Consider the following 23,533-nt stretch of genomic DNA (forward strand, 5'->3'; position numbering starts at 1 on the left):
AACGTAATATCATTTGGAAACAATTTTGACATTTTAATAATCTATTATTAAAATATTGAAGGTTGCAAAATATGCAGTAAAAATTTTAAACAATGAAAGATGGAAAGAAGCCCCATTTGCAAAACTTAAATCCAAATACTTGGCATTTTTATGTACTTATCAAAGTAAATATAAATTATATCCATTAGGTATAAGAAAAGATATCTGTAACATAAAAAAAATATTAAAAAAGCAAAATCTAACATTTTGGAAACCAGCAGCATTGGTCATTAACCATGAAATATTTCTTGTATGAAATGTTGATTCAGTAGGTTTATAAAAAGCATATTAGGCAGATGTCATAAAAAGGCAGCTCTTAGCCCCTCCAAATCATTCCTTAATATGAAAATAGTTTCTAACATTTATTAAAATAATTACTATTTTTTCACATTTATCATTTATTTATTTATTATTTATTATTTATTTTTGGGACTTATATGCCACCCTATCTCCCGAAGGACTCAGGGCGGCTAACAACAATAAAAACAACAATACAAAATTAAAAGAAATTAAATAAACAGCCCCAATAAATAGGTTAAACTAAACAATTAAAAATTAAAACATTTTAAAAACCCTGTTGTCAATCCAGGTCAGCCTGATGAAAAAGGAAAGTTTTAAGGCCGCGGCGAAAGGACCGGAGATCTGGGGTCATCCGGAGCTCAAGGGGGACTTGGTTCCACAGGGCTGGCGCTCCCACAGAGAAGGCCCTCCCCCTGGGGGTCGCCAGCCGACATTGTCTAGCCAACAGCACCCTGAGGAGGCCCTCTCTGTGTGAGCACACTGGGCGATGGGAAGTCGTTCCTGGCAGCAGACGGTCCTGCAAATATCCCGGGCCTAGGCCATGTAGGGCTTTAAAGGTAAGTACCAGCACCTTAAATCTCACCCGGAAGACAACCAGTAACCAATGCAGCTCACGCAGGAGGGGTGTAATATGGGAGTACCGGGATGCTCCAATTACTACCCGCGCAGCCGCATTCTGCACCAGTTGGAGCCTCCGGGTGGTCTTCAAGGGCAGCCCCATGTAGAGAGCATTGCAGTAATCTATCCGGGAGGTAACGAGTGCATGAGTGACCGTACGTAGGGCATCTCGGTCCAGATAGGGGCGCAACTGGCACTCCAGGCGAACCTGGGCAAATGCCCCCCTGGCCACAATTCCAATATGATCTTCAAAACTGAATCGTGAGTCCAGGAGGATGCCTAAATTGCATGCCCTATCAACGGGAGGTAACACCTCTCTTCCCATAACCAAAGATGGAACCTCTTGGACAAGTCGAGATGCCGGTACGTAAAGCCACTCAGTCTTGGCCAGGTTGAGCTGGAGCCTGTTCTTCCCCATCCAGATCTGTACCACTTCCAGGCAATGGGACATCACGTCGAGGGCATTGCTGGGTTGGTTCGGCAGGGAAGCACCCCTCACTCAAGGAAGCATTAATAACTGCCAGGAGCCAGCCTTGTGTAACCTCCCGAGCCGCATAAACCAGCCAGGAGGGACACGGGTCCAACAAACACGTGGCGGCACTTAATTTCCCCATGATCCTGTCCACTTCACCCGGAGTCACAGGATCAAACTTCCCAAATATTATCGGCCAAACCCATCGGTTCCCCCTTGTCAGATACTGCCCAGTTGGAGTCCAAGCCAGCCCGAATCTGAGCGATTTTATCCACCAGATACTCACTAAACTCCTCGGCCCATCCCTGCAAGGGGTCCTCTCCCGTCCCCTGATTTAAAAGGGAACGGGTCACCCTAAACAGGGCGGCCGGGCGGTTATCTGCGGATGCAATGAGGGTGGCGAAGTGAGCATGCTTCGCTACCTCCATTGCCACAAGATAAGATCTAGAAAAGGATCTTAACTGTGTTCGGTCAGACTTGGACCGACTGGATCTCCAAATGCTCTCTAGGCCCCTTCTCCGGCGCTTCATCTCCCGCAGGTCCACGGAGAACCAAGGAGCGAGCTGGGATCTGCACCGGGTCAAAGGCCGCAAAGGCACAACACGGTCGAGAGCCTCCGAAGCAGCCCGTTGCCAGGCGTCAACTAAGGTCTCGACCGGGCTGTGGGAAAGGGAGGAAGGAATCAATCCAAGCGCTGTCTGGAACCTATCAGGGTCCATCAGGCGCCTGGGGCGGAACCACCTGGTCGGATCTGCCTCCCAGCAGCGGGGAGTGGCATGACGGAGGCCCAACCGCAGGAGATAATGGTCTGTCCATGAAAGGGGTTGAGATGTTGGAGTAACTCCACCCAGACCATTAAGCCACTGCCCAGAGATAAAAATAAGGTCGGGCGTGTTTCCCCCCTTGTGAGTCGGACCCTGAATAATCTGGGTCAGGTCCATGGCTATCATGGAAGCCATGAACTCTTGGGCCACCACCGACACGCCACCCAGGGAAGGCAGGTTAAAATCTCCCAGAACCATAAGCCTGGGAAACTCAACCGGCAACCCCAAGAGAGCGTCTAGTAGCCCGGGCAGGGCCGTTGCCACGCAGCTGGGAGAAAGGTACGTGAGCAACAGACCCAACTGGCCCCCAGAACCCCACCTCAGGAGAAGGGACTCACATCCGCCTGAGGGGCAGTAGTCTCCCGTGGACAAAGGGCCTCCTTAATAACAACTGCCACCCCCCCGCCCCTACCCTGAGCCCGAGCTCATATACCACCAGTGGTATGCGTACCACCAGTTGAAAAGCCCAGGAGTAAGACATCACTTCTTCCTTCCTACTAAGACTTACATCATCCTGTGTGTCATCAAGTTGAAAGATAATATGAAAAACTAAAGCGAATTCAACATTCTTATGGTCTTTTGTGCCTTCTCAATGATCTGTTCACTTCTCAGCAAGGCATCATTCATTCTCCATCTAAGCGAACCCTGTAGAAACAGTTTTAATTCCAGCAGCACAGCATTACGGTCAGAACAAGTCTTTGGGCAAATCTCTGATTTGTTTATTCTCGGGGCCAAATCTCTTGTCCATATATAATCGAGGTGGGAACACGATTTATTTGCATAAGAGAAAAACGTGAAGTCTTTCTCCAATGGATTTTTCAATCTCCAAGTATCAATCATATCAAAATTGTCCATCATTTCAAAGAAAGTCTTTGGTAGACTTCCATCATTAGAAATCTTCTGTCTCTGTGTTCTATCCATCAATGTGGAGACTACTCCATTCAAGTCTCCCATCAAGATTATCTTATAATCCATATAATCCAAAAGTACATCGTGTATTTTCTTGTAAAATTCAGCCTTACCTTCATTTGGTGCGTAAATTCCAAGCATCAGCAACTTATCGCCTTGTGCTGTTACTTCAACTGCAACATATCTTCCCTCCTCATCTTTAAACAATAATTTTGCTTCAAATTTCTCTTTAACATAAATCACTACTCCTTGTTTCTTAACTTTATCTGCTGAAATAAATTCTTGACCTAATCTTTTATTTTGCAAAATTTTTCTATGAGTTCTCATCACGTGTTTCTTGTAGGCATATCACATCCAAATTCTGTTTTTGCAACACGTGATGGATTTGATTTCTTTTAGGTTTCGAATTTAAACCATTCACATTCCATGATAAAATTCTTAGTGCCATATTGTTTTACTGTACTGCTCTTGGCTAACTCCTGCCCCGGCTACTAGCGGCCCTACGTCAAAAAGAGGTGGTAATTCCAGTTGTGGGCCAGGTCTTGCTCCTGCTTCCGATTCAAGATCTTTTACGTTCTTCTCCAGAAATCTTTCCTTCTCTCCCAATGTTCGAATTCGAATCTTCTTCTGTTGGTATTTAAAATATAATCCTTCGGGGAATTCCCAACGGAAGTAGATTCCTTTCTTTCTTAGGGCACTAACCAAATCTGTATAATTGCTTCTTAAATCCAAGAAAATTTTTGGGATAACCTTAAAAAGGACCACCTATAGCTCTTGGACTTTCAAATTCTTTTGATAGTGAAGGCCCAAAATTTTATCTCTTTGTTCTTTAGTTTGAAAAACCACCATACAATCACTTATAAATTTCAAATCTCTCTTCTTTGGTTTCGCTCCAAATCTATAGGCCTTCACTATTATTATTTCCAATTCTTTTGTCAAATCCCACGATGCTTCAAATTCCTGGATTATTGTTGCCTTTAAGTTATCTTGTTCTATCTCGGGAAATCCTCGAATTCTTAAGTTCATTTCCCTCTCCTTCATCTGCAGGGAAGCAATTGCTACCTGAGCTTGGTACTGTTGTCTTTCCAAATCCTGGACACGTCCTGTTTCCAGCTGAGTAACTCTTGTATCCACTTCTGAAACTTCTGTCTTGATCTGTTGAATTTCCTTATTCAGGAAGCCAATTTCCTTTTTTATCTCTTTAAATTCCTCTGTATGTTTATCCTGTGTCTCTTGCAATCTGTCCTGCCCCTCCTTTAATGTATTTAACATTTTGAGCACTTCATCTTCAAAGGTTGAGGAGACAGAAAGTTTCCTTCTTGTTTTTGGTGCAGTTGTAGCCTCCGCAGCCATAACAAACTAGAGGCTCAACAGTTTGGAATGTCGAGGTCACTATTTTCTCACTAGCAGTCAACCAGTTGCAACAGCCAGAGCACAACAGTTCCACTCAAGCAGGCAGTTTTACCAGTCTTTTTTTTAGTTTTTAAGAAGCAATTTATGTTACCAAGCCGATGAGAAAGTCTGATCCTTAAAGATTCAATTTCAACAGCTCAGACCGTCACCGTAACATCAAAGGTTCCAATAGGAAATGAGAATCGAAGACTTCCAGACTCTTTATTACATCACAATGGAGTCCGCTGTCTGACCCGGTCTCCCTCCCAGGGAGAGAGTCGGTTTAAGTTTTATTTATTTTGACAGGAGGTTTAAGTCTAAAGAGTCTCTCCCCCCCTCACCCTGCTTCAGGGGAGTTTTTTTGTTATTTTTGTTTTTATAAAACAGAAACTTGGAAGTTTTAAAAGTTCAAGAGTCTTTACTGCTGCAGCTGTCAGGCAATTGCTTTCAGTTTTGCCGCAGTGGAAAGGGACCGACCTCCGTTTTTAGCTTCCCTTCCGCAATCCAAATCAAGTCCAAATTTTGTTTTTAAGATTCTTTTACTCATGGTATTCAATTGTCCAAATTCTTCTAATTTTTGACGGGGAAATTGGTCGCTCCACGTCCTTTGGAACTCGTAGCTTCGCGCGCTGAAGTTAGCAAAGAAGATTCACAGCACGTCTCCCACCCTGCTCGCTTTCGGCAGCCCTTACTAGGGTCTACCGGAGAGCAGGGAAAACGTCTAAGGTGCCCGCCGAGTCCCATGTCCTCAGAACGCTTGATCTGAGGGGGGTTTTTTGTTTTTGTTTTTGGGGTGCCCACAGCGCTGTTGCGGTGCCCCCCTCCTCCAACACGCAGGAGATTTCCAGAGCAGGGAATTCTCCTGTCCGACAGGAATGGCGACCAACCGGAAGTCCCCCCTCCCTCCTTCTCATTCCCATCTCCTTCCTTCCTTCCTTCCTTCCTTCCTTCCTTCCTTCCTTCCTTCCTTTTTTCTGCAGGGCTCTCATGGCTCAGCAGAAGCGCCTGGATCAACGTCGGAAAGAAAGATAATTAAATCCACCCACCAAATCATTTCACAGCCTTGGAGCTATGCAAAATGTGGCTCTTTGGAAACTCAGCCTCTACAAAACCTTTTGTTTTGTTTTTACATGTCAGACACTGTTAAGGTTCTCTGGCAGCTTCATTCTTCAACGCATCTGGCCAATATTTAAGAATATAGCCTCAAACCTCTTACAAAAATACAATGCATCATGTCAGTTGTAGGACAAATAACATGAGCAAGCATTTTATTTCTTCCCTGGATACAATTCCTGCAGCTGCAGAAAAAACAGCAAAAATAGAAAAAAGAGAGAATGTGCATTTCATTAATGGACAACAAAGGAACAGTGACTGACTCAGACTTAAGGGGAAAAAATAGGCAAAAAATAAATAAAAATAAAAATAAAGTTGACACTGAGTAAAGCAAGCTGCCAAAAAGTGGATTTTATTACAGAAGCCAGACAGAGAAGTGATTCAGCAATGACTTCTGGACTAGCTAGTAAAAATGGTACAATTTATACTCCTTTTCCTATTTTAAATTTTGATGAGATTTATAAGAAGTTTGTTCAGCTCATTCCCCTCCCCCGCTACCACTTCTAGGATGGTCGCATACCACCTGCCAGGTGCCAATGTACCACAGGTGTTATTTATTTTAATCCCATTTATATCCCGCCCTTCTCCGAAGACTCAGGGCGGCTTACAATGTAATTTCCTAGCTTGGTTTTTTCCCCATCAGCAGGATTGATTAATCCTATCACCCAGGGAAGGAAATAACTTATTGATGAAGTTTTTGTGTGTCTAAGTTAATCTTGTCATAAGTGCTGGTGTGTGGGGGGGGGTTAAACTTGTTATTGGTTTCTATGTGTGTATAGCGCACTCCTGTCAGCTTTCTTTTAGTTTGTTCAAGGCTAGCGCTTATTGCAACATTTAAGCTACATTGTTTCTTTTGCTTCATGTTTCTTGGCTGTCTGCCTGAGGCTATTAATTGAGCTGGGCCGTGGAGGGAGGGAGGGGGAGGGAGAGAGAGAGAGAGAGAAAACCTCTGGTACTTTTATTTTTCGGCTTGACTTTTCTAAGAGAAGGGAAATGGATGTTTCTTTTGGAGCAGCCTTTCATATTTGTAATAGTTGGTTTCTGGGGCTGTTTTCTACCTCTTTTCCAATTGTTCCTGCCTGTTTAATATTTCCCAAAGGTATTTCTTTTTCATGGGTATGTACATGCTAACTTCTAATTATTAATTGAATCATAATCCATCACAGCCATGGAGCAAGTTTCAAACTGACTCCAGAGTTCAGAGATCTTAAACCAGGTGTGGGGAACTTTGGCTTTTTTATGACTTGTGGACTTTAACTCCCAGAATTCCTGAGCCAGCATGGCTCAGCTTGGAAACTTCTTCCTTTCTCCTCAGCATGGCTGACTCAGGAATTCTGGGAGTTGAAGTCCACAAGTCATAAAAGAGCCAAGGTTCCCCATCCCCGTCTTAAACGGTTGCTCTGCAGGAATTGCATCCTATGAGGGAAGCCAAGCAAGGCTTGGAAACGGGGGTTTGTAAGTCTAACCAAACAGGCCAAAGATGATAGCTGCTCTTTGCTAAACTCCCCCCCCCCCAAAAAAAAGCAACATTGCAAAAAGGAGAAACCAGCAAATGAGCCAAACTTTTTCCTTTAATCTTCTGCGGAGGAAAGATGAACGTGGCATCTGCCAGGTATTTTTTGTCCAAATTGAGCACCCAAAGCAAAGGGAAAAAACTGCTGCGGAGTTTTGAAAAACTGCCAGGGCTGCTGCGCCCCTTCCAGAAATGAAGTGCCCCACACAGCCCAGCCTCATCCCGCACAGCCACTGCGATGCCTGACCAGTTACTTCTCCAAAATGAAGTACAGATTGAAGCCCCTGTAGCAGGTGGCACCCCCCTCCTCTCACTGCCCCCCTCGCCTGTCACAGGGTGGCCAGGAAGAGCCACTGCAAGCCCCGGGAAAGAGGTCTCTGTGCTGCATGAGCCATTCCCGAATCCAGGCAGCCCAAGGGGCGAAGGTCCCGGGGCTCTGCTCCTCCCAAGCTCCTTCAGTGGATGGCCAGGCAGTGGCTTCTCAGGGGATCAAATCCTCACATTAAGAAAGGAGGGGAAAAGGCTGTCCGGAGGTGGGTTTTGGGTTTTTGGGGGGGTTTCAGATTTCATTTCTGCTCTGCTTTCCATCCGGTCCATTTTCAAGGGTGCCTCTGCTTGCACTTCCAGTGCAGCACAGCCGATCTCACTACTGTCGGCCAGGTGATCGGCAACTTCAGGTTCCCATTGCTTTGCTTTGCCCCAGATTTGAGGAACATGGAAGCCTCATCCCCCCTCCTGCCCTTTTCCCCATGAAGGAAAGAGTTTGAATCTGGTGCTGGTCCTGGCGCTTCTGCTGAGCCCTGAAGAAGCACCAATCAGAAGACGCACCGATCAGCTGGAGCCCAGTGCTGATCCTGGCGCTTCTGCTGAGCCCTGACAGCCCTGCAGTTCCAGCCATCTGTCGCTCAGGCTTGTGCGGTGCTGCCGCTAGTTTAGCTCATTCCCCTCCCTCGCTACCACTTCTAGGATGGTCGTATACCACCTGCCAGCTGCCAATGTACCACAGGTGGTACGTGTACCACCAGTTGAAAAGCCCTGGCTTAGAGAATAGGTAATATGTTAATTGTTCTTTTTTCCCAACAAGAACCCAAAATACCATCAAATATTCAGACCAGATGGGATTTTGTTATAACCTATTTTGTTATAACCTATTGGTTCTTCCCGGCGCATGTCCAATATGGCTCTCCGCTGGCTTTGAGCTTTTTAGTACGGTATGGTTTTTGGCTCTGCTGGGTGGCCATGGGGCTTTCTGCTATCGTTTTGGCCCTCTTCAGTCAGCTGAATTTCTGGTGGAGCGTTGGCACCCTCCCCTGTCTGGATACAGCTTACAATGACAAAGGATGGAGGAGGAGAAGCCGACCATTAACACTTTGGTGAGAGGACGCTGGCGGCTGGGCAGGGTCGACCTGACTGCTTCCTTGTTGTGCCGAGCTGAGCGGAGCTGGACCGAGTGAATTTGAGCCGGAATTTGGGCCCTGCTCGTGCTTGTTTGCTCTATTGTGAGCCCCGGGTTATGGCTGGGGGGAAGGGGGCTTCGATGTCATGTTTCCCCCCCCCTGCCACTCGGCAAGTTTGACTCTGTGAATGCGGTGGACCTGGTGGTGCTGTGGTGGCTGTGGGGTCTGCCGCTGCTGCTGTTCCTTCCTCTTGCCACCGCGGAGGTCGCAGCTGTCCCTGTCGTCGTGCTTGAACCTGTTGGCTTGGGTCCGTTGGCATTGTCATCGGGCTGCCCCCCCCTTCTGGATTTGTCATCTTTATTTCATTATGACTTTTGCTGTCGCCGCCGTTGATTATCTCACTATCATCATGATTGTGGCTTTTGGGACCTGCCACTGGCCGACTGAACTTTTCATTGATTCCATCTACTGCCACTGTCCATTGTCCGATGTTACTGTTACTGTTTTACTTTATATGCCAGTGTATACTCTGGAGAACTTTATTCACTGCGAGATTCCCCCCTCTCACAGAAGCGTCCATCTGTTTTAAAGAAGATCTTTCTTGATGATGGGTTATGGGACCCTGAGAGATGGCATGCTGCAAAGAGGGTTTGAGGGGTTTTTTATTGAGTTTTTTAAATAAAATTTTAAGGGGTTTCGGGAGGGGGGAGGCCCAAAGGATCCGGAATGAACTTGGGGGAGTTCGATCCGGACAGCAGTCCAGACCATCAGATGGTCACAAGGAGGAGTAGGGGTTTGGGGGGGGACTCAGCTCCAAGTGAAGAGGGTCTTCCCATACCAACGGTGATTGGGAGGGGCAGAGAGTGTGGGAGCAGAGGGCTTTATCGCAACTGGGGAATGGGCCACCACTGTCTTCAAGCGGTTGCCTGTTCCCACCCTCGTGGCTCTTCTTGCTCCCCCGAGGGCACAGGATTGCAGGACCCTGGGCTCAGGTTGGTTTATTTCAATGCCAGGTCCATGGTGAACAAGGCTCCCCTCATACATGATTTTATCGAGGAGAATGCGGACCTGGCCTGCATCACGGAGATCTGGTTGGGCCAAGAGGGGGGTGTCCCCCTCTCGGAATTATGCCCACCGGGATTCCGGGTGCTTCACCAGCCGCGGGCCCAGGGCAGGGGGGGTGGGGTGACGGTTATTATTAGGGAGAGTCTTTGTCCGCGAGTGGCCACTGCCCCTCAGATAGGCGGGTGTGAGTCTCTCCTTTTGAAGTGGGGTCCTAGAGTTCAGTTGGGCCTATTGGTTACGTACCTGTCTCCCAGCTGCATGTCATCGGCCCTGCCCAAGCTCCTTGACGTCTTGCCTGGCTTGGCGATTGAGTTCCCCAGGCTTATAGTTCTGGGGGATTTCAATTTGCCTTCCGTGGGTGAGGCGTCTGAGTTGGCTCGAGAGTTCATGGCTTCCATGGCGGCCATGGACCCGACTCAAATAATTCAAGACCCGACCCATAATGGGAGGTCACACACTCGACCTGGTTTTTATCTCTGGGCAGTGGATTAATGATCTGGGTAGGGGACATTTAACCATCCAACCCCTGTCATGGTCCGATCATTTCCTTCTCTGGCTAGACTTTCAGTACGCCACCCCCCGCTAATGGGAGGCGGAACCGACCAGGTGGTTCCACCCCAAGCGCCTGATGGACCCTGAGAGGTTCCAGATAGAGCTTGGGACATTTCCTGCTTCCCTTGCCCACAACTCTGCCAAGGCCCTAGTGGTAGCCTGGGAGAGGGCTGCTGCCAGGGCCTTGGATCGAGTTGTGCCTTTGCGGCCTCTGACCCAGCGCAGATCCCAGGTAGCCCCCTGGTTTACTGAGGGACTCCGAGAGATGAAGCGCCGGAAAAGACGCCTAGAGAGCTGTTGGAGGTCCAGCAGATCCGAATCTGATCAAACATGGCTAAGAACATGTCTTAAGTCTTACCTAGTGGCGATGGAAGCAGCAAAGTGTGTTTACTTTTCCGCTCTCATTGCGTCCGCAGATAACCGCCCAGCCGCCCTGTTTAGAGTGACCTGCTCACTGCTTAATCAGCGACCGGGGGATGACCCCTTGCAGGGTAGGGCTGAGGAACTTGTACAGTATCTGCAGGACAAAATCGCTCAGATCTGGACTAGTTTGGACTCCGACTGGGCGGAATCCGACGGAGTGGAGCGGGCAGGTCTTGGTCATACCATTTGGGGTGAGTTTGACCCTGTGACTTTGGATGATCTGGACAGGATTATGCATAGGCTGAGCGCTGCAACTTGTTTATTGGACCCATGTCCCTCCTTGCTGGTTTTGGCCGCCAGGGAGCTGACAGGAGGCTGGCTCCAGGCAGTTGTCAATGCTTCATTGACAGAGGGTGTCTTCCCCTCCGCTTTAAAAGAGGCGGTGGTAAGGCCCCTCCTCAAGAAGCCTGCTCTGGACCCGGCCTCGTTGAATAACTATTGTCCTGTCTCCAACCTTCGCTTTGTAGCGAAGGTTGTCGAGAGTGTTGTGGCGCATCAGCTTCCACAATTCCTGGATGAAGCGGATTATCTGGACCCATAGCAGTCCGGTTTCAGACCCAGTTACAGCACGGAAATGGCATTGGTCGCACTGGTAGATGATCTCTGGTGGGCCTGGGACAGGGGTTGCTCTTCTGTCCTGGTCCTACTTGACCTCTCAGCGGCTTTTGATACCATCGACCATGGTATCCTGCTGCGACGGCTCGAGGGGTTGGGAGTGGGAGGCACTGTTTTATGGTGGTTCTCCTCCTACCTCTCGGGCCTTTCACAGTTTGTAGTGGCAGGGGGGCAGAGATCTACCCCGAGGCCCCTTTCTTGTGGAGTTCCTCAGGGGTTGGTTCTCTCCCCCCTCCTGTTCAACATCTATATGAAGCCGCTGGGTGAGATCATCCGTGGCTTTGGGGTGAGGTGAGGTATCACCAATATGCCGATGATACCCAGTTGTTTATCTCCACCCCGAGCCAACCCAGTGATGCCCTTGACGTGATGTCCCGGTGCCTGGAGGCGGTGCGAGTCTGGATGGGAAGGAACAGGCTCAGGCTGAACCCCTCCAAGACCAAGTGGCTATGGATATCGGCATCTCGTACTGTCCAGCAGGTTCCATCTCTTCTTATGGGGGGGAGTTATTGCCCCCCTCAGAAAGGGCCCACAACTTGGGTGTCCTCCTGGATTCACAGCTTAATTTGGAAGACCATCTGGCTGCCGTGACCAGGGGGGCTTTTGCACAGGTTCGCCTGGTACGCCAGTTGCGCCCCTTTTTGGACCGAGATGCCCTAGGCACGGTCACCCTCGCCCTTGTCACTTCTCGCCTGGATTACTGCAATGCTCTCTACATGGGGCTGCCCTTGAAGTGCACCCAGAGGCTTCAACTGGTGCAAAATGCGGCCACGCGGGTGCTTATGGGAGTATCTCGATACTCCCATGTTACACCACTCCTGCGCGAGCTGCATTGGCTTCCAGTTGCCCTCCGGGTGCGATTCAAGGTGCTGGTAATTACCTTTAAAGCCCTACATGGCTTAGGCCTGGGGTACTTGTGAGACCACCTGCTGCCAATGTCAACCTCCCATCGCCTGGTTCACTCCCACAGAGTCGGCCTCCTCAGGGTTCCGTCGGCCAGGCAATGCTGGCTGGCGACCCCCAGGGGGAGAGCCTTCTCTGTGGGCGCGCCGACCCTCTGGAATGAACTGCCTCCGGAGCTGCGGACGGCCCCTTACCTTCGATCCTTCCACTGTGACCTGAAGACATGGCTGTTCCAACAAGCGGGCCTGGACTGATCATGGTTTTTAAATTTGGTTTTTATCGGCTTAAATTGTCCTTTATTTCTCTATTTTGTTTAATTCTTTTTTAATCTTTGTATTCTATGTTTTTTAAATTTTTTATTGTTGTGAGCCGCCCTGAGTCCTTAGGGAGAAATTTAATAAATAATAATATAATTTTTGGTAGTTCTCCCAGAAACTATTCGTATTTGTTGTTATTCTGACATCTGTTTATTGCTTCCCTGATTTCCCATTCCTATAACTTCCTACAGCTCTATCATATGTGGCTAACATAAAATTTTAGCAATTTTTGCCTTTATATAAATACTTAAAAAGTTATATGCCATTTACTTGGAAGTCATTTTATGAATAAATTCAAACCTTGAAAACCATTACTCTATCTACATGATCTATTTGGGGGATGCATATTCTGGAAGATATTTTATTTATACTATCTTATTGTCTAAATATTTCCAGTTCATTAATTTTTGTTTCAAGGATAGAAATTTGCTCCTTTAGAGCAGGAACTCATGGCTGTGACATAAACCTTAGCTATAAGCAACATAAGATATTTGATACAATATAATGGCACACCTTCTATTCCCTGCTGACTTTGACTTTTCCTCCTCCCTCCTCCCTTTTTAATCCTACCCAAATTGTTACAAATAGCAGTGCCCAAAAGTTTGATTCTTTAAAAATCTTGTTCCGCTTTCTTTAAGGACTATGGGAAAATACTGCTCATGATACTCTGTTATAATTCTTCAACAATTTCTTTACAGCATGCAAGACTGGTCTCTAGATAACAAGGATTAAAGATCGATAGAAGATATTTCACTAGATCGGGTTGGCAACCTGAAACAGTGAAAGAGCCCCTCGGAACCGGTTCCCTAAAAAAAAAACACCCAGGGAGCTGCAAAATGTGCACGCGCATGCGCGCGAGCACACACATGCGCACAACAGGGGGCTTGATAGAAGAGTGGAGCCTAAGGCGAGACATGCACCGGCCCTGCCCCCATCCAGCTCTGGTATGGACAGCTCTGCTGTCCTGGCTTCTCCTCCCCTTGGACAAGACTGCTCCAAGGGAGCAGAGAAGGAGGCCGACGGGGAGAAGGAGCTGCTGCAGCAAATCTTCCGAGGCTGCTGCTTGGACTTACCTATCTCAGCTTGCTGCGGTATTTGGGGGTTTTCGTGGGATTTTTGCATTCAGTTTACTGGGGGGGAGGAGAAGGAGGAGGAATCGCGGAGCAGCAAGGGGAATAGGGAAGAGAAAGAGAGAACAAAAGTCAGATTAGGAGGGCTCCTCCCTCCCTCTCCAAGGCAAGTTGCCCTCCTCTCCATCCTGCGCTCCCTCTCCCAAAGAGTTTGGCTGGGAGTTTGTCAATCACTGCTCTTCCTCCTCCTCTTCCTCCTCCTCCTCCTTCCCCTCCCCATTCAGCCAGAAGAAGAAAAAACAGGGCGCTTCCCCCCCACCCGCTGTTTCTTTTCCTTCTCCCATCACTTCTTTGGCGCTTTTGCTGGGAGCCCACCAGATTTGAACACCTTGGATTCTGACTCTTCCTCCCACACATCCCACCCCCATGCATCCCTTATTCCTCCCCCAACCCCGACACCAGCACAACCCACCCCCTTTTTCCTGTCCTTCCTGTGAGCGTGCGGGGGCACACCTAGCTTACAATGGGACCAGCATAGAAGGCGATGCCGCTGCTGGCACCACCGTGAAGAGGGTAGCAGCCCCAGCGCAGAAGCCAGAAGGGACTCTGCTTTCATTGTTTAAGTTTGCCTGCTCGGCTTCTCTCCAGCCATCCAATCGTGCAGCTCTTCCCTCCTGCAAGCCTCGAGCTCGCAGACCCTCTCTTTTTCCTGCAATTCCCTCATCATCATAAAAAATAATGAAAGGCATGAGAGACGGCAGCAGCGTTTTCGGAGAAGGGGAGCCCGAGGAAGGCGCAGCAGGTGGAAAAAGGGCTGCTGCCATCTCGCCCAACTCCCTCCCCACTCTTTCGCAGCAGGGCCGTCCGGCCCTTTTTCCACCTGCTGCACCTTCCTCGGGCTGCCCTCCTCCAACCACACTGCTGCTGTGTCGCCCAACTCCCTCCCCACCCCACTCTTTCACAGCAGTTCCGTCCGGCCCTTTTTCCATCTGCTGCAACTTCCTTGGGCTCCCCTCCTCCAAACACACCGCTGCCATCTTGCCTGACTCTCTTTCCACCCCACTCTTTCGCGGCAGGGCCGTCCAGCCCTTTTTCCATCTGCTGCACCTTCCTCGGGCTCCCCTCCTCCAAACACACCGCTGCTGTCTTGCCCGACTCTCTCCCCACCCCACTCTTTCGCGGCAGGGCCATCCGGCCCGTTTTCCATCTGCTGCGCCTTCCTTGGGCTCCCCTCCTCCACTGTTTTGCCCAGTGAGGTCAGGAGAGAGTCAGGCGAGACAGGAGTGGTGTGTTCAGAGGAGGGGAGCCCAAGGAAGTTGCAGCAGATGGAAAAAGGGCCGGACAGCCCTGCTGCGAAAGAGTGGGGTGGAAAGAGAGTCAGGAGAGATGGCAGTGGTGTGTTTGGAGGAGGAGAGCCTGAGGAAGGCGCAGCAGATGGAAAAAGGAACGGACGGTCCTGCTGCGAAACAGTGGGGTGGGGAGAGAGTTGGGCGAGACGGCAGCAGTGTGTTTGGAGGAGGGGAGCCCGAGGAAGGCACAGCAGATGGAAAAAGGGCCGGATGGCCCTGCCGCAAAAGAGTGGGGTGGAAAGAGAGTCGGGAGAGATGGCAGCGGTGTATTCGAGGAGGGGAGCCAGAGGAAGTTGCAGCAGACGGTAAAGAGGAGGGAAGCCCAAGGATGGTGCAGCAGATGGGAAAATGGCCGAACGGCCCTGCCGCAAAAGTGTGGGGTGGAAAGAGAGTCGGGCGAGACGGCAGTGGTGTGTTCGGAGGAGGGGAGCCCAAGGAAGGTGCAGATGGTAAAAGGGCCGGATGGCCCTGCCGCAAAAGAGTAGGGTGGAAAGAGAGTTGGGCAAGACTGCAGCAGTGTGTTCAGAGAAGGGGAGTCTGAGGAAGGCGCAGCAGGTGGAAAAACGGCCGAATGGCCCTGCTGCGAAAGAGTGGGGTGGGGAGAGAGTCAGGCAAGACAGCAGCAGTGTGTTCAGAGGAGGGGAGCCCAAGGAAGGCACAGCAGATGAAAAATGGGCCCACTCACCTTTCCAGCAGTCCTCCAGTCTCTTCCACCGCTGCCGCCATGTGGAGTCCGAAGAATAGAGGTTTGTGGGCAGTCCCACAAACCAAAGAAGTTCAACCAATCAATTCAAACTTTGCGAGTTTTTTTTTTCGTGAGAAGTTTGAATTGATTGGTTGAACTTTTTTAGTCCCACTTTTTTTGGGGGGGATTGCACATGGCGGAGGAATGGGAGCCGCAGGAGCATGCGGCTCCGGAGCCGCAGGTTGCCGACCCGTGCACTAGATGCTCGAAAGGAATTTGGTATATGGCCTAATTATAGAACTGAACCAGAATGCTGTTCTCAAACTGACTCTAAACTCTATAGCCTTTCTTATTTGATCACAGGTATTTCCTGTATGTTTTTTTTACTTTTACTTTTGCTTTTGTGTGGCGGTGGTGGGGGTGGTTTTTTTTTTACTTGATGTGCCAATCTTTTTTTTTATTGAAAAGTTTTTCAATACATTTTACCTTTAACAACCCCTCCCCCCCACCCCCTACCCAACCCTTCCCAACCCTCCCCCCCTCCCCTTCTCCGACTTCCCAGAGCTAAATACAAGATATAAAAGTAAAAACAATCATAAACAACCATATGCTAACAACAATAAGCTATTAAGTCTATCGCACTCTAGCTCATATAAAATGACTACAAGCAATACTAATATCACATCAATACTTATGCAAATGCTAAATGAAACTTTTTAGTCCCATATTTATTCTGGATGTAATCAATCCATTTTTCCACTCCGTAATATAACGTTGTTGCGAATGGTCTTTCAAGTACGCCGATATCTTTGCCATTTCCGCCAGGTTAGAAACTTTTAAAGTCCATTCTTCTATAGTCGGCAGTTCCTCCTTCTTCCAATATTGACCTACTAAAAGTCTTGCTGCCGTAATTAAGTTCAACATCAACTTAGTGTCCACAACAGTAGTATCAGTAATTATGCCCAGTAAAAACAATTGCGGACAAAACTTTATCCTTTTCTTAAATATCTTCTGCATGTTCCACCAGATTTTAATCCAAAAAGCTTTAACCTTTTTACAGGTCCACCATATATGAAAGTACGTTGCGTCTTCGCCACCACACCTCCAACATTTAGGTTGATAGTTCGGATACATACTTGCAAGCTTTTTAGGATCTAAATGCCACCTATAAAACATTTTATAAAAGTTCTCTCTTAAATTTTGAGCTTGCGTAAATTTTACGTTTCTCACCCAAATCTTTTCCCAAGTATCCATTGTAATAACTTCTTGAATATTCTGAGCCCACTTTATCATGCAATCTTTAACAAGTTCTGTTTCTGAGTCAATTTCTATCAATGCAAGATATATCCGTTTGACATGTGCTGGACCCTGATTTCTAATTTGCTTTACCAGATTTTCATCAGTCATTGAAAAACCAATTTTCTGATCTTCTTTCCACCTGGCCTGTAGTTGCCAATCTTATTGTGTAAGTTTCTGGAGTCACTTCACCCTTGAGGCAATATATGGTATAATGATAGATTGATAATCTAATTACTATACATAAAATCTGTGCACTGCAATTCACAGAAATTAAAGCCATTACATGCTAGTCTTTTTCTTTCCATCTTTCTGAGTTAACCTATATTTGCCTATTCCCCTTACAGTCTTGGAATGCATCTGATCTATGTTGACCTAATTTCTTTAGGATGCCAACTTCATTCCTTACATATAGCCATATTGTCCTATAACTATACTCAATAAGATATTCTCAATATGTGCAGAGACAACAAACTCCAGACTTCTGAAGCTACTGCTTATTAGAAATATTAGTAGTAGTAGATTGAGTACATGGACAGTTTTCCAAATTGGGGTAGGGTGACTAAAACGCAGAAGCCTAACACACCTAAAAACTGCAATGGAGATATGAATATCATACTTTATAATCTTAAAAGAATGAGAAGGAATATTTCCCACAACCATTCAATGATTAAACCCACGATATCTGACAAAGCATCATTTCTACATATGAGGTGCATTTCCCCAAAACTGTCACAGTCATAAATAATGAGACTTAAAATATGTACAAACCGGATATTTACCTTGCCGTTTTTTAATTTAGAAATGCTACAGAACAAACCCTAAGTTTACCTGACCTATTGTCAAGCAATCTTTTCCCAAGAATGAATGACAACATCAACTAGCTTTCTGAAGCAATTCAAAAATAAAATATGTTGAAGTAGAGTTGAGTTACTTTAGAAAATGCACAGAGAAATTTGTGGTGACAAAGGTATTTTGTAAAAAGTAATTATTGTCACTAAATTAACAACATCCAAACAAAACCTAATTTCAGTTTTTGCCACTGCATACTGTGATCTTCTTACCTTTTTACCACAAGCTTTAGAAACTTATATGAGCCTTTCACCAAGCAGATTGCCTCTTGCCTGAAGCCAGAGAGGTTAATGTCATTGATGCTGACAATCTCATCTCCAGCCAGCAATTTATCTACAGCAGCAGCTTTGCTACCTTCTTCAATCTGAAAAATAAAATGAGAAAAAAACCCAACTTGGTTTACATAGGTTATTAAAAAACACATATTCTGCTTGTTTATCTTATAGAAATCGATCGGCTGAGTTGACAATAGTGTAAAAGAAGCATTTTATTTATTTATTTTATATTTCACTACCAAGTGGCTCTGGGAGATAAAAGGAAAGGAAAAGGAAAAAGAAAAGAAGAAAAGGCATCCAAATAGTTGATCTGGAAGTTACGAAGGCACTGTGGTTAAATTTTCTTCTCCACGAGATAGTCCCTTATAACACCATTTTAAGAAGGTAAAACTCAAAAGCTGTTACTATCTCTACCTAGATAGCAATTCCAAACTTAAAGTGCTATAAATCTCCGCTTCCATCACAGAAATATATTAAGCATCAATTAGATCACTAAGTGATCAAACACTGTCCCATTACTGATATCAAAGTGCTAATGTTCCTTGTAATGAGAGTATGAGTTACTGAAGCCAAGTAGTCATTCACTGAGTGTACCAGCCAGAACTGGAAAAAGGCCCCTCTAGTCTGGGCCTCTGGGTACTTTTTAAATAGGAGGTAACACCTAACAATTTGGCAAACACTGCTATATGGAGAAAAATGATGTCTAGAATAATACAAGGAAGTACATTTAATGTGTTAGTTCTCTAAAGAAACCTTTACAGGAAAAAATAATACAGCAGAGATATCTACCCCCTTTCTTACTAGTCCTTGTATCATGTACATTATTACATTTTTTTCTCTTGCTTCTGATATGTCCGACCCATCGCGACCCTATGGACAACGTTCCTCCAGGCCTTCCTGTCCTCTACCATCTTCTGGAGTCCATTTAAGCTCACGCCTACTGCTTCAGTGACTCCATCCAGCCACCTCATTCTCTGTCGTCCCCTTCTTCTATTGCCCTCAATCTTTCCCAGCATGAGGCTCTTCTCCAGTGAGTCCTTCCTTCTCATTAGGTGGCCAAAGTATTTGAGTTTTAGCTTCAGGATCTGGCCTTCTAAAGAGCAGTCAGGGTTGATCTCCTCTAGGACTGACCGGTTTGATCGCCTTGCAGTCCAAGGGACTCGCAGGAGTCTTCTCCAGCACCATAGTTCAAAGGCTTCAATTCTTTGGCGCTCAGCCTTTCTTATGGTCCAGCTTTCACTGCCATACATTGCAACTGGGAAGACCATAGCCTTGACTATACGCACTTTTGTTGACAGGGTGATGTCTCTGCTTTTTAGTGTGCTGTCTAGATTTGCCATGGCTTTCCTCCCAAGGAGCAAGCGTCTTTTAATTTCTTGGCTACAGTCCCCATCTGCAGTGATCTTGGAGCCCAGGAAAATAAAATCTGTCACTACCTCCATTTCTTCCCCATCTATTTGCCAGGAATTGAGAGGGCCAGATGCCATGATCTTGGTTTTCTTAATGTTTAGTTTCAACCCAACTTTTGCACTCTCCTTCTTCACTCGCAACAAGAGGCTCTTTAGTTCCTCTTCACTTTCTGCCATTAGAGTGGTATCATCTGCATATCTTAGGTTGTTGATGTTTCTTCCGGCAATCTTAATTCCAACTTTTGATTCATCTAGCCCTGCCTTTCTCATGATGTGCTCTGCATATAAGTTAAATAGGCAAGGCGACAGTATACAGCCTTGCCGGAATCTATTCCCAATTTTGAACCAATCGGTGGTTCCGTGTCCAGTTCTCACTGTTGCTTCTTGGCCCACATATAGGTTTCTCAAGAGACAAATAAGATGGTCTGGTATGCCCATCTCTTTAAGGACTTGCCACAGTTTGTTATGATCCACACAATCAAAGGCTTTAGCATAGTCAATGAAGCAGAAGTAGATGTTTTTCTGGAACTCTCTAGCTTTCTCCATGATCCAGCGTATGTTAGCAATTTGATCTCTAGTTCCTCTGCCTCTTCGAAATCCTGCCTGTACTTCTGGTAGTTCTCGATCCACATACTGCTGGAGTCTAGCTTGCAGAATTTTAAGCATAACTTTACTAGCATGAGAAATGAGTGCAATGGTGCGATAGTTTGAACATTCTTTGGCACTGCCTTTCTTTGGAATTGGAATGTAAACTGATCTTTTCCAATCCTGTGGCCACTGTTGAGTTTTCCAAATTTGCTGGCAAATTGAGTGTAGCACTTTTACTGCATCGTCTTTTAAGATTTTGAATAGCTCAGCTGGAATACTGTCACCTCCACTAGCTTTGTTGTTGCTCAGCTTTTCTAAGGCCCACTTCACTTCACATTCTAGGATGTCTGGCTCGAGGTCAGTGACCAACTCATTGTGATTATCAGGGACATTAAGCTCATTCTTGTATAGTTCTTCTGTGTAATTTTGCCACCTCTTCTTAATCTCTTCTGCCTCTGTTAGGTCCCTGCCATTTTGGTCCTTTATCATGCCCATTTTTGCATGAAACGTTCCCTTCATCTCCAATTTTCTTGAAAAGATCTCTGGTCCTCCCTATTCTATTGTTTTCTTCTATTTCTTTGCATTGTTCATTTACGAAGGCATTCTTATCTCTTCTAGCTATTCTTTGGAATTCTGCATTTAATTGGGCATATCTTTCTTTTTCTCCCTTGCCTTTTGCTTCCCTCCTTTCCTCAGCTATTTGCAAAGCTTCCTCAGACAGCCATTTTGCTTTCTTGCATTTCTTTTTCTTTGGGATGGTTTTGGTTGCTACCTGTTGTACAATGTTGCGAACCTCTGTCCATAGTTCTTCAGGCACTCTGTCTATCAGATCTAATTCCTTAAATCTATTTGTCACCTCTACTGTATATTGAACAGGGATATGATTTAATTCATACCTGACTGGCCTAGCGCTTTTCCCTACTTTCTTTAATTTAAGCCTAAACTTTGCAACAAGAAGCTCATGGTCTGAGCCACAGTCAGCTCCTGGTCTTGTTTTTACTGACTGTATAGAGCTTCTCCATCTTTGGCTGCAGAGCATATAGTCAATCTGATTTCTGTGTTGACCGTCTGGTGATGTCCATGTGTAAAGCCGTCTCTTGGGTTGTTGGAAAAGAGTGTTTGCTATCACCATCGTATTCTCTTGACAAAATTCTATCAGCCTGTGCCCTGCTTCATTTTGTACTCCAAGGCCAAACTTGCCTGTTATTCCAGTTATCTTTTGGCTTCCTACTTTAGCATTCCAATCTCCCATGATGATAAGGACATCATTTTTTGGTGTTAGTTCTATAAGGTGCTGTAGGGCTTCATAGAACCGGTCAATTTCATCCTCTTCAGCACCGGTGGTTGGGGCATAGACTTGGACTACTGTGATATTGAATGGTTTGCCTTGGATTCGAACTGAGATCATTCTGTCATTTTGAGGATTGTATCCCAGTATTGCTTTTCCTACTTTTTTGTTGACTATGAAGGCTACTCCATTTCTTCTGAGGGATTCTTGCCCGCAGTAGTATACCTGATGGTCATCTGAATTAAATTCACCCATTCCTGTCCATTTTAGTTCGCTGATACCTAAGATGTCAATGTTTAGTCTTGTCATCTCTTGTTTGACCACGTCCAGCTTTCCTGGATTCATGGATCTTACATTCCAGGTTCCTATGGAGAAAGAATCTTTACAGCATCGGACTTTCCTTTCACCACCAGACATATCCACAGCTGAGCGTCCTTTCGGCTTTGGCCCAGTCGCTTCATTCTTTCTGGCGCTACTAGTACTAGCCCTCTGCTCTTCCCCAGTAGCATATTGGACGCCTTCCGACCTGAGGGGCTCATCTTCCAGCGTCATATCGTTTTGCCTTTTGGTACTGTCCATAGGGTTTTCATGGCAAAGATACTGGAGTGGGTTGCCATTTCCTTCTCCAGTGGATCACGTTTTGTCAGAACTCTCTGCTATGACCTTTCCGTCTTGGGTGGCCCTGCACGGCATAGCTCATAGCTTCATTGAATTACGCAAGCCCCTTCGCCACAACAAGGCAGTAATCCATGAAGGGGACATATATATATATATATATATATATATATATATATATATATATATATATATATATATATATATATATATATATATATATATATATATATATATATATATATATATAATATGTTTTCTGAGGTTTTCGCGGGTGTTTGTATGTGGATCTTTGGTTATTTGGGTTTTTTTCCTGCGTAGAATTGAAGGTGTAAAAGCAACATTTCGACGAAATCCCATCCGTCATCATCAGGCTGGTGGCTTCAGCTTCCTTCTTCTGGGAGAAGCATGTGGTAGTGACTTTGTTCCTCTTTTTTAAACTGCCAGAGGGGGTGTGTTCTGTGGGTGGAGGTGTGCTCTGATTGGGTGGGGGATTAGGTGTGTTCTGATTGGGAGGGAGTGTGTTTTGAATGGGGTGTGTGTTTTGAATGGGGTGTGTGTTCTGATTGGTTGGGGGGGTGTTTTGGGTGGATGGCTGGTCTCAGCTGCCAGCCTCAGACCTGAGCTGGTGAGTTGTGCTGCTTTTGTTCGGCTCCGTGTTTGTGGTGGTGCCATGTTTTTATAGTGGATGTCAGTTTGCTTATTGTGTGGTTTGGAGGGGTTTAAAGTGGCTGATGTTGCAGCTGTAGTTAGGTTTCTGTTTTGTGGTTGTGCGTCGTTATCATTGTGGGTTCGGATTTGCTTTTTGGATGGTTGTGTGGTGGTGATGTCATGTGATATTGTCATGAGTTTGGGTCTGGTATCATTCTTGGTGGTTGGGACTCGTCTGTCAATCAAGGCGGGTTTCCAAATGGCTGGTAGGCAAGAGGTATCATCTCGTTTGTTCATGCTGTGGGGGCGTTTTTCTATCTCAATGGCTTCTCTGATTATTCTGTTGTTAAAATGTTCAATTTTGGCGAAAGTTCTGTTTTTTTTAAAATCAATTTCATGTCCCGTGGCTTCAAAGTGTTGGAACAGGGATGAAGTTTGTTCTCCCTTTCTGAGTGAGTTTCTGTGCTCTTCAATGCGTGCTCTTATTCTTCTGTTGGTCTGTCCGATGTATGTGGTGGGGCAGGTGGTGCATGGGATTTCGTATACTCCTTGGTTTTCTAACCCAATTATGTCTTTAGGGTTTCTTAGGATGGTGGATATTTTTCTGTCTGTGTAGAATGCTGTTTTGATGTTGTGTTTTTGGAGGATCTTGCTGATTCTGTCTGTGGTCCCTTTTAAGTATGGGAGGAGGGCTTTGCCATTTACTTGTTCTCTGTCTTGGGTTTTTGTGGGTGTCTCTCTTCAGATTAAGTTGGTAATCATGTTTCTTTGGAATCCATTGGCTGTTAGTACATTAGTGAGAGTGTGTACTTCGGTTTTTAGGTGTTGTTCGTCAGCTAGGTGTTTTGTTCTAGAGATGAGTGTCTTGGCTACGGAGTTGATCTGTGCTGGGTGGTGGTGTGAGAGTGCGTTCAGATAGTGGTTTGTGTGTGTTTTTTTATGGTAGATAGTGTGTCCTAGGGAGCCGTTGCATTTCTTGTAGACTAAGACATCAAGGAAGGGA

The 23,533-nt window shown here is 46.2% G+C and overlaps 1 protein-coding gene across 1 annotated transcript in view; it reads right to left on the bottom strand.

Annotated features, from left to right (window-relative positions):
• The window catches only part of LOC308667237 (protein Shroom2-like), a gene marked incomplete at its 3' end in the record, with an annotated part of 136,054 nt that overhangs the window by 86,334 nt on the left and 26,187 nt on the right, over positions 1-23,533 (bottom strand). Inside the window, exon 2 of the mRNA XM_081326380.1 lies at positions 17,917-18,068. Coding sequence (XP_081182506.1) covers positions 17,917-18,068 — 152 coding nt within the window. The remainder of the gene's footprint in view (positions 1-17,916; positions 18,069-23,533) is intronic.

The sequence above is a fragment of the Vipera berus genome, assembly GCF_964194415.1.
Source record: "Vipera berus genome assembly, chromosome: 4".
Taxonomy (NCBI): Eukaryota; Metazoa; Chordata; class Lepidosauria; order Squamata; family Viperidae; genus Vipera; species Vipera berus.